This window comes from Physeter macrocephalus, chromosome 18, assembly GCF_002837175.3.
Source record: "Physeter macrocephalus isolate SW-GA chromosome 18, ASM283717v5, whole genome shotgun sequence".
Classification (NCBI taxonomy): domain Eukaryota; kingdom Metazoa; phylum Chordata; class Mammalia; order Artiodactyla; family Physeteridae; genus Physeter; species Physeter macrocephalus.
In genome coordinates this window covers 104,398,923-104,414,730 of record NC_041231.1, presented here as the reverse complement: position 1 = coordinate 104,414,730, position 15,808 = coordinate 104,398,923, and the positions used below count along the sequence as shown (strand labels likewise).

Sequence of the window (15,808 nt, the reverse complement as noted above, 5' to 3'; positions counted from 1 at the left end):
GCAGCAACGAAGACCCAACACAGGCAAAAATAAATAAATTAAATAAATAAATTTATTAAAAAAAAAAAAAAGAAGTCACAGTTTAATCACAGTTTGATGTAGCACGAAAGACCCAGTTAAGGGGTTGAAGATGGCATGTGTGAGAGACCAATATGGAACCTTCAAAATGTTCAGGAAGTAGATGACACCCATCCATATGAGCCACATTTGACACCACTACTTAGCAGAAGGCCTTCTGTAATTCTGCTGAGTTCCCCTTGCTGGATTTACTTTGAAAATAGCACCCTGAACCCCTTTACCTCTCTCTCTTACATAGCAGATTATCAATTGATATTCCTGCTGAAAATTAAGAAAAGATTGGATTTTGAGAATGACTCTAAGGTACAAAAAGCTTTTTATAATAAATTCTGGCCAAGCTTATCCATAATTATTGAAAGGAGTTTTTAAAAATACAGCCAACAATCTTAGTAGGTACCAAAATTACTGCTTTGCATTATAAAGCTGTTTATGAGTATACTATTCTAAAAGCTCTTATATATATGACATTTTTCTAGAGGTCTTATTAATCATCCAAAGAAATTAAATTGCATTCAGTATAGCTTAGGTGGCACATATTTTACTAGCTTTTAATTATTTGAAAACTGGTAACTTTTGATCAGTATATATGATGACTCTCTTAAGCAGAATTTATGATTAACCAAAACATGACATTTTTCTTGTTATGAAAAATGCCTTAGTACTTTCTATGTGGTTTATTAGATGGCTCCCACTTTCTTTTTCATTCTAATTTCCTGAGAGGTATTTGTAATGACCTCTGATTTTATTTACCTCCCAAACTCCCTCTTTGTTCACTCTTAAGTGGAACTCGAGTAGAATAGAAACTGCAGGCCCTCTTTGGAGATATTGTAGCCACAGGACTAGGGTAGATATATGAAAGGAATGGGAGGAGAATCTAGTGCAGTGATTTTCAACCTTCAAAAATTAATGTCCCTTCCTAGTTTTAAAACAAATATTTTGTAACACCCCTATGTTACACTGAAATGAAGTCCACAGATTTCTACACACAATTTCTAAAAGAGAATATAATGCCCTATAATGTAGAGAAGAAATGAAGAAATAAAAATACATAAAATAATATGTATTTCAGATATATGTCAGGAAGATGATATTAGATACCAAACTATTCTCACAAAATGTAAACCCCTCAAGGGGTGTGGTAGGCCTCCAATTTGGAACCACTTGTAGGGTGGTTAAAAGTGTGTTCTGGAGAAACACTCCCAGAATGGCAGAGTAAGGGCCTCCAAAAATCTGCTCCTTCGTAAAAATAATGAGGATACTAACAAACATGATCAAAACCAACTTTTCCAGAACTCTGGAAATGAACCAAAAATTTGCAACAATATAAGGAGGATTTACTCAACGAGAACAAAAGAATCTCAGAACCGTGAGCTTTGTGGCATTTTAATTTGCCTTATTTCCACCCCTCTCTCCCTAGCTCCGTGGTAGTCTTGAAAATGAACAGCCTTACAACTATGGTAGCCATAAAAACTTGCAGCCTAGCAAACAACAAAGAGGAGAAAATGGGCTTGGAACTCCCTAAAATTCAATAAAAGAATTGTCACTGTTAACCTGTCTGGCAGCCCTCTGAAAAGTTCCATTCCCAGGGCTTATTTTTATTTGATCTGATTCAGAGCTTACTGTGTGCAAATAGCCCTATCTGTAGGATGTTTTTCAAAACCAATTAGAAGTAACTGTTTAACATTATAGGTACCTGAAGAGGTGATACCAACTGGGGATAATAAAAGACTGTCCCAAAAAATTTAAGAGGAGGGACTGAAATTTCCTTAGGCGACTTTGAACACTTCTGACATACTCCTGAGGGTCTAGACGGCCACACAGATGTGCAGGTCTGTAAGCATGCCCAGGAAAGCCCCAACAAGGTCCTAAACTCTCACCTCTGGCTGAACTTCAGACTCTGTGCAAGCAGGAAGTGAAGCTTCAGCAGAATGGTGCACTTCCTGCTGGAACACTGAAGACAATTAGCTGTCCACTGAGTTTACCCAGCAGAGACTTCAGTGGCCATGCATGATGAATACAGACCTTACAGAATTAGTCCAGGAAGGTCACTAAACAAACAAACAAGAGCAACAACAACAACAAAACATCAACAACAAACTCTGGAGATCAGGATATCTCGTTTGCCGAGTTAACACATTATATTATTTAAAATGTCCAGATTTTAACAAAAATTACAAGACACAAAGAAACAGAGAAGTATGGCCCATACACAGTGGAAAAAAGAACCAGTCAAGAGAAACTGTCACTAAGGAAGCCAAGACATTGGGCTTACTAGACAAAGATTTTAATTCAGCCATTATAAACATATACATTGCTACCATGGCAGCAATGTCTAACTAAATAGAGAATATCAATGAAGAGATAGAAATTATGGAAAGGAATCAAACAGAAATTCTGGAGCTGAAAAGCATAATAACTGGAATAAAAATTTCAAAAAATTCACTAGAGGGTCTCAAAAGCAGATTTGATCAGGTAGAAAGAAAAAAGAACCAGTGAACTTGAAGATAAGTCAACTGAAATGATCTAATCTGAATAACAGAAGAAAAATATGAAGAAAAATGAACAGAGTCCCAAGGCATGTGGGACATACTCATAATGAACCTCCCTGAAGGAAGGGAAAGAGAGAAAGAATCAGAAAGAATATTTGAAAAAATAATAGCTGAAAACTTTCCAAATTTGATGACAGATATTAATATACACATCCTAGAAGTTAAAAGACATAAAGAGGATAAACTCAAAGGGATATACACCTAAAATCCTCATAGTCAAACTGTCCAAAGCTGAAGATAAAGGGACAATCTTGAAGACAGCACACAAAAAAAGTGATTTGTCATGTACAAGGGATTATCAATAGAATTAAAAATGACTTCCTATCAGAAGCCATGGAAGCTAGAAGGCTGGTGACCATGGGTAAGTTACTGTGCCTCAGTTTCTTCACTTATCAGTGAGGACAATAATAATAGTACCTTAACAGGTTGTTAAAAGGATTAAATGAATTAATACATGTCACCCACTTAGCTCAGTGCCTGGCACAAATAAAGTATTCCATAAGCAAGAGCTATTTTGATTCTTGGAGGTGGCAAATAACTTTTTCAATCCTTCCTTCAAGACTCTGGTGCGGATTCACGGCATATATTCTTAGTTGTCTACTGACAGCTCTCATGATCTAGCTCCAGGTGATTTTCTCAAAAACTATTTGGCTGACAGTAATGTGGGTAACTAGATAATTTCTTTGAAAAGAAATATCTTTGGTAGCTGTTCAGAACTGGTAACTTGGATACATCACAGGATAATTTTACAAGCTCGTAAGCATCTTAAACAGTTTGGCCTATATTCAGAATATTTCTTCTATTTTTTTTTTTACTTGGAATTCATTTTTGGACAGTTTTTCTTTTCATACACCATGATTAAAAGTTAGGGTAATATAACAATATGAAAGTTCAACTAGTTGGAACATACTGAGCATCTAAAAACAATGTACAAAGTGGATCAGTCTGAATTTCAAAAATGCACCTATGATGTGCAAACCAGCATGCCAAGTGGGCAGACTGCAATTAGAATTAGGATTGGTGGGACTGTGTTAAACCCAGGGCTGGCTCCCAGGTGTGAAAGCTGCTTAACTTCTGCTGTAAAAGTTGCTTTGAAAGAGCTTTGTTTATAGATTCAATGCTACCCATTGCAGCAGAGTTTTCTGCATTTGGAGTGAAAAACACAACAAAACAATAACAACTGTACTCTTTCCAAAAAGTCCTGAAGGAAGTTGGGATTTTTTTTTTTTTTTTTTTTTTTTAAAGAATCATGTGCATTGAGACCAGCCAAAGAGTTACAGCAATTTTCTGTGGCGTGTTTGATTTCTGTGTGTTTTCTTCCTGGAGAGTGTACATGAAGACAGTTTGCAAAGCAGCACCTACATGTGGGTGAGTGGATCACAGCCTGGTCCCGTGAAGGCAAGCAGATCTTCACTCAGAGCACATGACAGAACCCGCTAACTGTGGGAGGAAAGGCCTGGCTGGAAGAACAGTGACATTTATTTAAATATAATAATTTTGGAGCTGAAGGTGACCCTATACCTCATTAAATCCAAAGCCATATGAGAAAATTAAGGCTCAGAGAAATCAAGCAACTTGCCCAAAGTCACTCAGCTAGTCAGTGGCAGAGCTAATCATATTGCCGTGAGCCATGGAGAGAGAGGGAGGGAAAGAAATTGTAAGAATACTTTGACTTGATTTGGTGTTTTTCCATGAGATCCTAAGGAAAAACAAAATAAAACTGTAATTTCTTTCCACTTGGATCACTGACTATTTCTTAGATTGTCCCAACTGCTCCCCTGGGTTTAGGACGGAAGCCCCTTCCCCTCGTCTCCTTGGCTCCTGGCTCACCTTATAGCCCACCTTATATTTTTATAGAGTGTACTGTACGTGATTGTTTCACTCCTGAACACTGGATGGAGCTCCTCAAGGGCAGAGACTTAGTTACTTTCCTTCTGAATCCTTAGCATCTGGTATTTGGAAGTATTAGTGTATAACAGTGTTTGTTGAATGAATTAAATGAGATTTATCTGTTAAATAAGCATTTAAAATTTTTTCCCAACTAATTCCACTTATCAAGTCCTTGCTCTTTGCCTTGCACCCTACTGGCAAAACAAAAGTGAAATACATCAGACAAGGCCTCTCCCATGGGGGTTGCATACTGGCGGAGGGAAGTCAAGAGGTGGGCACAGATCTTTCACCCAGAATCGTCAAATCTGGCTACATCCTCTCCAGCAGTAGGACACAGGATAACACTTTCATTCAGAAGGAGAGGAGCCTTTTACTGAAATACTTTTCATGACCCTAATAAGCGCCACCATCCCTTCCTTTTAAAATTGTTTCCATTTCCACTGTGACCGTCGTATGATGAGGTGACCAAGCGGAGTTCTTTCAGGAGGTGGAAAAAGGGTCACTTTACTCCCACCCATTGGGAGCCCCGTATCCCTGTTCACCGTTTAGATGGCAGCCGGACACTGTACAGCATCTTCATTAAACTGTCCACTGTGATTCATGGATGCCATCCCCCAGAGGTTACACATAATTCCAAACCCATCAGCACGCTGGCGACCGGAGGCTTAAATTGCTCCTTCCAGGATATGTTACCTTGCATTGGCCCTCCTGGAATTTCAGTTGGGAACCCGAGGTGCAATTCCGCTGCCCAGCTGTGCCCTCCTAAGGTTCCTCGGGCCCTCCCTCTCCTGAATCGCTAAGGAGCCCACTCTTTCCTCCGTCAGCATCAACAGCATGTCCACTCTGGGCAGAATTGCCGCCCCTGGCAAGGTGAGGCTCTCTGGGAGAGGAAACACACGCTCAGGGACCTAAGGTGGCAGACCAGGAAGCAGGCCCGTAAGCGGTCGGTGCTGGATGGTCCGCGGTGGTAAAGGGAACGGGTGAGAGCGCGGGGTGAAATCCAGACCTCACCCCTCTCGGCTCTGGATCACACTGAGCGCGACACAGCTTCGCATGCGTCCTTGAGCTCTCCCTCTGAAACCTCGTGCTGCCTTATTTCTGCTTTGGGGACACGGGACCCGCTGAGCCGTGGAAAAGAGGATGCCGTGGGTCACCAAGACCCAGCCGGACAAATTAATTTACCGCATCCTGTACCATCAGGACCTCAGTGTCCAAGAGATGGTGGAGACACAGGAGAGAGAACCAGGAAATCATTCTCGTGGCTTCCTTTAGAAAGAGGGGGGCAGGGGCCACGTACAACCAAGAGTTTGTCTGAGTGGAGCCTGTGGAGGGAAGGGAGGCTGGGGGGCTTGGGTGAGGCCGGTGGCTCCTGAGACCCCTGCTAGGAAATTTGTCGGGCCACGTGTTTCCAGCCATGCTGCGCTGGCCTCTGGGTGGTCAGCCGATGCCGACGGAATCCTCCCTGCCCCGCCTCAGCCTCTGTCGGCCTTCTGCCCCCACCCCACCCCTGCTCGCCAACCCTGCAGCTGAGGTAGCCCCCATTTCTTACCAGTGCTCATGACTGATCTCATCAGCAGGTGCCAAATGAGCACTCCCTCTGGACCTAGCACCGTGGGGAGTACTTTAAATTGCCTCGTTAAATTGCCATTTAATTGGTAACTACTAAGCTTACCCTCATTCTACTGCTGAGGAAGCTCAGAGAGGTAAAGCCATTTTCTCAGGGTCACACAGCCAGTGACGGCCCAAGCCAGAGCTTGATGTGGGGGGGCGGCTGTGGTGACCATAAACTGGTGGATGTGTCCAGGGACAGCCACCACCAGCCCCCTCGATCAGGGAGGGGCTTAGAAATACTTCTGGTTTTCTGGAACCTCTGTAACTTCTAGGGTTCACTGGTGTTTGCACTGAGGAGGCAAAGTTTCTGCTTTTGTTCTTAAAATGCCCCAAAGCGACAGAAATAGCACGGTCCTCTTAGGACACCGGGCACCCCTCGTCTTCCGACTGCTTCAAGGTGCTTAGGTTGACGGTGACATATCGCCTCCAAGAAATTCCAGCTGTGTGACCAGTAATGAACACAGTAACAGCAGCTAACAGTCATTAGGCACCTGTTATGCTTGGAAATTTTGTCATCTCCACTTTAGAGGACGAAAGAGAGGCACAGAGAGGTTGTGCCTTGCCCAAGGTCACACAGCTGCTTGGTGCATGACCCAGACCCGACGGAGCCCTTTAACCCTGTGCTCCACGGTCTGGCGTGTCCCAAGTTAGGGTGACCTCAGCCATTCAGTTAGTCAGACCGTCAGCCACCCTCCGTGAGCCAAGCAAAGGGAAGACGAGAAGCCCGGGGCAGTGGTCTGGCTGTGGAGGAGGAGGAGGAGGGCCCCAGACCGGGGAACATGGTCCCAGGGTGATGGGATATTTGGGAAGACAGTGAAGGAACAGGGGTGATAGAAACAGGGAAAGGAGTTCCGAGCAGAGAGCTGAAAGGGGAAAGGCTTACCAAGAACAAGGTCTATCAGCTTCACACTTTTGTATCAATTTGGAGAGGGGCAGCCTCATGAGGTTATTTGCTGGGGTGCCTGTGGGGACTGATGGTGGGGAGGCCTTCGGATCGAGGAATCGGGAGGGATAATTTTGAGCAGCAGTTGGCTTCAAGGGTATTGAGTGAGCCAGTGAGTGAGTGTGTGTGTGTGCAGGGCGGCGGGGTGTGTAAGGAAGAGGTGAGCAGTGCAGGATGCCAAATAATTCTTATTGTGCCATTTTTGGCTGTCACAGCAGGCTGAGGGGGTGGCTATTTGGGTCTGTCATTCCATATACATGCAGGGCTGCTGCGCTGTAATTCCAAGGGCTTAAATGGCGCTTCAGCGTGCCACAGGGGTGAGGCGTTGTCTTGGCTACAGCCGCTAGCTTGTCATTGCTCAGCTCATTCCCTTCAGACGAGCTGCAGTGTTTTTTATTCACAGTAGTGCTTTGCTACTAGTTCAGCGATTTCCTTCTCTCCACATTCTCAAATGAGCGTTTACCGGCACTGGTGAGTTAATACTGCTCCTACAAGTGTGCTCCATTCCTGCAACCTGGGGGAGTGAAGACACTTCTAACTTTTAATTTCTCTTAAAATGAGCTTATAACTTCCTACCATCCCCATCTGGATGCTTTCACAACCGACAGTGTTTTAGCTTTACTGCTTCTAAAGAACCACTCTAGGAGACACATTTTTGGTTCCACTGAGCCAAATTCCCCTGAGTTCAACGCGCCTGTCAATTTCCCTCCCATACAGACCTTTGTAAATATCCTTTACATTTGGACTCTTGGGATTTCTTCCCCTCTCCTTTTAGAATGTTGTTTTGGACTGCGTGGGTCCCAATGGAAAAAAGAAATTTCTTTGGAATCCTAAACTCCCTGCAGCCAGCTTGTGATATAGCTGTTCAGGGCAGTGAAAAAACTGTGTGGTTGGTATTTGGTGATAATTTCAGTTTTATTTCCACTTCTATCTCTGAATGAAAGATGAGGTCACAGATCGGGAGAACCACATCTTTACATTCAAAGAGCAATCCTATATTGCAGAGGCCAAAAAAAAAAAAAAAAAAGGGTTGTGGTTTAGGGTCAGATGCTCTTGGGTTTTATTCTTAGCTTACCAGATGTATGACCTTGAGAAAATTATTTTAACCTCTCTGTGCCTCAGTTTCCTCATCTGTAAATGGAATATTGATAAGCACCCACCTGATAAAACTTAAAAAGCTTAGATAAGATCACGCTCACGCAGAGACTGGTACACAGTAAGTTCTTAGTAAACGTTGGCTATCTTAAGAGTAGAGAATGCTTGGCTCCTGTGTCTCTGCCATTCACCATAATAGTCATATACTAAGGTAGAGAGGAACTAGTATAGGCTCTGGCCACTAAAACCATGGCCTTTTCCAGCGGTTGCTGTCGTAATGGGATGATCGATCTCTATTATACGGAGCCCAAACTGCCTGTTCAGTAACATTTCTCATTCATTAGCTAAAAACAATCTCTGACAATCAGACATTTCTGCCTATGGTATCGAATACTCCTTAAAATAGAACAGAAAGAAACATTAGACCGACTCTGTCTCCTGGTAAATGTATGTCACTTCAATTTGATATCAGCAAATGCCCTTGTAAATCAAACTCACCACACTGAATCCTTGGTGAGTTTGGAGTTCACATTCCCATCTTCTTCCAGGAAGATGTCCAACTGCAAATTGGCATTGTTATCATGGGCTGAGAAATAGTTGGTCACGACTCTCGCTGGTATCCCGAGGCATCGCAAAACTGCAGGAAAGGAAGATGGACCACGACTAAACACATCACCAAGATCTAATAAATACGGAGTGAACAATCCCTTCTCAGAAGGGACCTTCTTCTTTACCAACATGGACATGTTGTTCTCAAATGCCCCACGCTGAGGAAGGGGGCCTATTGTCAAGGATCAGGGCTGCAGAGAGAAGCCTTGCTGCTTGATCATGCAAACTGCAGCTGGCACCAAACGAAGCCAGTGGGAATGTGATCCCACGAACAGGCTTCCAGTTGTTTAGTTTCTAATCATACGATCATCAAAGTAGGATTATTTTAGCCCAGCTAATGGACTAAATTTCTGAAAATAAAATTAAAAAACCCCAGCTAATAGGAAGTTAGGAATTTACCAAGCAGACCCTCAGTGCGGTTTGCTTTCCTGGAACATGCTGGAACATGCTCTTGTGACACTTGGTGGAGGGTGACAGCACAGATTCATTTTAATCGTTAGATAATAAATTACCTGGATGCATCTCTTGCCGTATATGCACCTATTGATTAAACTTAATCCAAATGCCCTCCCCGGCTGCCAGGACGCCAGACCTCAGGGCTCATTGAAAATAATTCAGCTGACACTTTTAAGATTAATGACTTGCCTTCCCTTTTTTTTTTCCTCTCAGACTTGTTTAGCATTTTTAACCAAAGACTATCCACCTCCTTCAATAGAACAACCTTGGAAGTCCAAACTTGAGTCTGGTAGAGACTCAAGGGTCCTCATTAAATGACTGAATCTTTTTTTAAATTAATTTTTATTGGAGTGTAGTTGGTTTACAACGCGGTGTTAGTTTCTGCTGTGTAGCAAAGTGAATCAGTTATACAGATACATGTATCCACTCTTTTCTAGATTCTTTTCCCACACCGGTCATTACAGAGTATTGAGCAGAGTTCCCTGTGCTCTACAGCAGGTCTGTATTAGATATCTATTGTATATATAGTGGTGCGTATATGTCAATGACTTAATCTTAACACCCCAAACGTCACCGATGGCAGCCACCACCCGCCTCTCACTTCCATCTTCCTCTATGGATTTACAGCCCCTACACTTGCTACAGTTTTACCAAAGAAATGATTGGCACTCTAGTTCTATTTCTAGCTTAACACTAATTCACGTGCTTATAGAATCTCCCGAACTCATAATTTTAAGACAGGTGAAGTTTGACATGGGGGCACCAGCGCCTCCTTCCCTCCAAATTTCCTTTTCAGGTTTATCCTCACAGTGATATCCCACGTTGGGCCTCTGCCTCTTCTTATCACCAAAGTCTGTGTTCAGGAAGAGATCCGAGGACCCTTTTATACAAAAGGCATACATGAATGGAAGGTGTTTACTATTTTATCTGGTTCTAAACCTAAAGGAATTACACCAGGAGAGTGAAACTGCAGACACCAGGAGGACGTGGGGAGTCCTTTCTCTTTTCCTGGGATCATTTCATAAGAGAGGCTGCCTCTGTTGAGCACCCTGTACTTAGTCTTGGCTTGGGAGCCATGAGGGAGGGGGTCTACCTCCAACTGGTAGCCCTTCGTGAAGTTCAGGCTTCCATGTGGAACTTGAGAGACCAGCCCTTCTAGGACACTGACACATTGGCTACAATGCCGTTCATTGCTCCCAGGAAATATATATTCCTTTAGCCCTTGGGTATACGCAAATGGCTAAGAAAATAATCTTATCCAGTTTGACGCCACGGAGAAACAAAACACACAACCCAGACTCATGATTTCTTTCCACTTGGATCTCTGACTAATTCTTAGACGGTCACAACTTTGAGCTGAAACTGACAGACTTCATAATCATTTATAAAAAAAATGGTCTCATCCTGGCTTCCAGACTCCAGATCCTCCTTGATTTTTCTGATTAAAAAACATGCTAACTGGGTAAAACAGTCTTTATTAATGAGCCAGCAGAAAGGACACTTTGACTTGAGCTTAATGTTTTTTTTTGTTTTTTTTTTACAAGGCTGTAGAAATGGTGTGTGAATGCAAATCACTACCAATGATGAAGACATACTGAAATAAATGTTTTTTAAAAATACCCACTGAATTAACGATAACATTGTCTGGGCCGGGACAGACAAATACCATATTGAAAAAGGATGCATGAGGCTGAAGAGAACAATTCTGTTCCCATACGTTTTCCTCTATGGATTGGATGTTGGGTGGATTAAAAGCAAAAGGGGAAGCTGGGGAGTACAGCTCGTTCATTAAGTTCTGGTATCTAATTGCTCAGGGGCATTGAGACTCACATAGGAGAATGAAGATGAGCCCACCTGCCACAGTCCCTTCCATAGCTGGGGTAAAAACTAAGTGGGTATGTTTAGAAAATTCTCAGTGATAAACTGTAAGCAAATAAGCACATTTACAAAACTGCTCAATAACAAGCGGTACATATCTTATTATTTATTATTTTAAATTTTGCTAATTGAGCCTTTTAAAATGTGGGGATTACTAAGAAATAAAACGGCATAACCTTCCCCTCACATCCTTACGTGGCCCCGGAGACGCTCCATTTCTCTGGGTATTGGACGATGGGTTATGTAGGAAATAGTCCATCATTCTTTCTAGAAAGCTTCGGCAGTCAAAGAGAAACTATGAGCGTATTTGGCCAAGTACAATTTAATTATGCATTGGCTGCATCCCAGAATAGCCACCCACAAATTCTATAGTTCCAACAGAGCTTTCTAGGTCGCTTTGCCCGGTTATAGATAAGATGTCTTGAGGTGAAATTTCCTTTGCAGTAAAAATATATTACTCAACTGGATACTTACATGTGTTAAAGACACCAGCAAAAACCCAGCACTGACCATAGCGGACTGGATTCTCAGAACTCCTGTATTCCAAGAGGATGTCAACACTTCCAGTCCAGGCTGATGGGGGGATGCCATAAGCATAGACATTGTCCCAGGATCCAGCGATGACGCCTTCATCATCCTTGGCGTTAATCTAAATGAGACCATGAGAGGTGAGAAGGGATCAAGGTCATTTAGAAGAGTCCTATCCATACTCTGACACTGGGCAAGCTAAGGCTTCCAGTGCCTTCTGTATTCCTGCGTCATGGAAACAGTTCCACTTCTGTTCAGTTCACTGTTATTTGTCAGGGAAAGTGAGGTGATGATGGGAGTGAGAGGGGAAACCAAATAACCAAAACTCCCTCTTATATAGCGTAGGATTGTCGTAAGGTGGTGTTGAAAAGCAGGCAGGAAGAGCTGTCATGTTTTCTCACGTGCTTGGGAGAAGATACACACAGGGCCCTTGGTCTGGTTGGAATAGTGCTGGAGAATGTGTGAGGAAGAGAGGAAGAAGACCTGCAAAAGAAGACAGCTCAAGTAGGGATCTTGTCTTGATAGAAGGAGAGTTAAAAGCTGACAAATGACAGAAGATGTTAGAGTGGGGGCCCAGAGTCTCATGGTCTAACGAGTTTTGACTTTGAGGATGAGTGGCAGACTCTAATAAATTGAAAAAGTAGGCAAATGCTGTTATAGGAACCATTAAGAATTAATAAGAAATTAGATTCCCATGGGTGCCTCGCAGAGTCTGTTTTTCAAGAAGTTGCATTACAGAAGTATTTTCTTTATGATTGCTTAAGGTGATTAAAGTTGCATAATTTTGTTAAAAGATATCTCCAGTTATAATACATAAAGGGCCTGGGGTATAAGAGTTTAAATATAGGGGAGACTTAAGCAAAGAATGGCAATTGAATATTTGGGAAAACCTGGCTACACGTTCAGACCACAGTCATTTGGTAGCAGCAGACCTCAAGTGCAGGAATCTTTTGTGTTTAGACAATGAAACAGGGGGCAGGAATGAACACTTTCAAGGCATCCTGTCAGTTTCTTGGGGGGTCACTGCTGAATCTTACTTCTCTTGCTGTAGCTTTCATTATGCTTAGTTACAGTCAGAAGAATTTCTAGGTGGGGAGCGTTGGGAGTTTTTCCAAAAACTGATGGCACTTTAACAATGTTTATATGTTGACATGACAATGGTTTCTAGCCTTGCTCTTCAACATGTGGTCTGTGGACCAGTAGCAGTGGAATGCCCGGGAACTGGTTGGAAAGGCAGACCCTCGGGCTCCTCCTCAGACCTACTAAATCCGAGCCTGCCTTTTAACAAAATCCCCAGGTGATTTTTGTGCACATTAGTTTGAGAAGCATAGGTTCAGACTACACTGAAAAGACATTAGTAAGCAATGTAGAACACGTGATTGAAGCAGGTGTGTTTGGATTATGACAACCATAGAAGAGATGTTAAAATATGGTGATTTTTTAATGTGTTCATGGCCTTGCTAATTAACAGCCCACCCCCAGCACTTGCCCAGACCCCTCTTTTAGGCTTGCTGAGTTTAGTTTTTATAAAAGTCTATCCTCCCCAGTGGGTCGTGAGTACATTGAGAACAGAGATAAAAATCGATGCCTTTCTGACTTCTAACAAGTATTGGCAAAGAGCAGGTGCTCAATAGCTGGTGAATAATCCGTTGTATATTCAACAAGCATGTAGGCGTTGCACATCTGAGTAAGAGTAAGATCTTCTCTGTGAAAAGAAGATGGTTGAAAACCCATCAAGCAGAAGTAAATGTTGTCAATATTAATACAGAAAGATGTACGGGGAGAGTCGGGTCCCAAGAGAAGGAGTAATCAGTTTTATTAGATTGGAGGGTGTGGTGACGGTTGTGGGCTGGATAGAGAAAATGACATGAAAGCTAGGTCTGGAGGGGCTGAGGTCCAGAAAAGGTTATCTACATGGTAGAGAGAGTCTGAATAATTGCTTGGTGTCATGAAGAAATATGGCAAGTTCAAAGACCTACTGCAAGCATCATGTAAGTAGGCAATATTGGATGAAGTAGAAACTACTAGAAGAAAACACTTAAGATGTGCAAGCAACTTCTATTTTTCCCCTTTGACTCCGTCTGGTTACGTTAAGGGGAAGGTAACTACCCAGTTAATTTGTTTAATGTAGTAAAAAATTAATCCGTTAGAGATTACTGAAGGACCCCATTCAACTAATTGCAAACTCCTTCCTTTGAGGTTAACTTTGACTTTATCCTGTAACTCCATGAAATGACTGGAGTGCAGCCGGGTTTAGACAACAATTTTGGTTCTATTCATGATCAATAATTCTCCTTGCAGTTGAATTGATTATTTACATCTACACCTATTATAGTGAAGCCTGAAGAGTGCCTCGGTAGGCTATGATGTGGTTTGGTATTTGTGAGTAGGTAGATTCAGCTTTAACTCACATTACCAGTTTCTTATCCTTATCGTTGAGAAATGGGGTAGAGCAATGAATCTCAGAGGTAAAAGTTCCTAAATTATGGTTCTGATGACTGATTTTCAAACAGACAGCCATTAATTAAAAGTGTTATTTATAGCATACAGCGGAACCCAATCAGCCAAAGGGAAGAGTAAGGAAAAGAAGAGCTCTCTCCTCTACAGACCTTTTAATTCTTAATGCTGAGCTGTTCCCCTGTTGCTAGATAAATCACAAGTCTCATTTATTAGCATTTAGCCAGATTAGCTACTGTTTTCTAATTAGAATATTGATTTCTGGGGAGCCTAGATTCGGAAAGAGATAAGTCTTTAGTGACAGATGTAAACCGTGAAAGTAATAGTCCCCTCCCTAGACAACAAGATATGTTTGGGGGACACTTCAAGGGCATATGCTGGTCCCTTGTCAGGCCACAGTTGACTGTGAGCACCCTATCATGAACTCTGAGTTGAACCAGTGGCAGAATGAGATGTATTGGTCTTGCATCACTGGTGGTCAACAAGAAAATATGAGCCCAGGACTTTGGACAGGGAGCATTATTCAACTTCATTAAGGTTTCACTAAACTGTCCTCTCATAATACCTACAATATTGGAAAAAATTTAAAAACCAGCCCCTTTGAAAGTCACTATCAGCAACCTCAGTGGCTTAACATAATTCAATAATCTTCAAAACCTGATCCAAGAAAAGGGGAGGATTTTGGAGGGCGGCAGAGGGGCAGCTTGGCTCAGCTTCTAACCCTGACCACCAGGGCTTCAGAAGCCCTACTGTCAAGTCACCAAAATCCTGAGGTTGCTCATTTGTATTTCAAAATCTGGAAAGAAACAAACTGGATTAAAATGCCGATCTTTTCCTTGTTCTGACCAGAATCACGGAAATGACTGCTGTGGAGAAGTGGGTGAAAAAGGGTCTGCATCCCTTAAAAGGTAGAGATTCTGGGACTACAGTGGAGAAATGATACAAAGCCTGAGAGTTATCTCCATGTGGGAAGGAGATCTACCTCCAATTAGGTAGAGTAGATTCTAGAATGAGAAATTTAACAGAATCCTAAAAGAAAGGGCAGAGCCCGAGGATTTTAACAGAGTTTGCCATCTCGTCAGCTAAACTCCCTCCTCTGCTCCAGTCTGTCTCAGGGTACAAAAGAGTAGAATGAAATACATTGGCCTCAAACTGTAGGTCAGAGGTTAAATCAAACTAATCTTGGATTGGAGAGTCAAGATTTTATCTACAGTACATTACAGCAAATAGAACACTTGGAGAAGAGTTATGCAAGTATGAGCATGAATAAAAAGAAAAGCAAAGAGGAAAGAGAGAGAATGGAAAACTATACATAGAGGAAAACAAAATTAAGGAACATAAAGGAGTTTCTCACAACCTCCTAGGAGATCACAGACCTAAAGGAATAAATACATTGGGCACCAACTCACATCATCATGCAACTAAAGATAAATTATAAACTGTAAGAAACAGAATAGATAATGTTCAAAATAAAATTAATGACATAGAAGAAAAGCTTGAGGCGAAGAAAATGCTAATGAAAAAGATAAAGAGATGAAGTTATTAGAGAGAAGCTAATAGTTATGGAAGACAAGGATGATACAACATAAGGATAATTAGTATCCTTAAAATAGAGAACCCAACAAATTAAACAGAAGATATATTCATGACATAATATAAGAAAATTTTACCTAATTGAGGAAAAATTGAATCTATACATTGGAAGAGCAATCTG

The 15,808-nt window shown here is 42.0% G+C and overlaps 1 protein-coding gene across 1 annotated transcript in view; it reads right to left on the bottom strand.

The window, feature by feature from the left end:
- The window catches only part of F13A1 (coagulation factor XIII A chain), a 150,901-nt gene that overhangs the window by 58,223 nt on the left and 76,870 nt on the right, over positions 1-15,808 (bottom strand). The window contains exons 7-8 of the mRNA XM_007125187.3: positions 11,584-11,758; positions 8,665-8,803 (exon numbers count right to left, since the gene is read on the bottom strand). Of these exons, the coding sequence (XP_007125249.1) occupies positions 8,665-8,803; positions 11,584-11,758 (314 nt within the window). The remainder of the gene's footprint in view (positions 1-8,664; positions 8,804-11,583; positions 11,759-15,808) is intronic.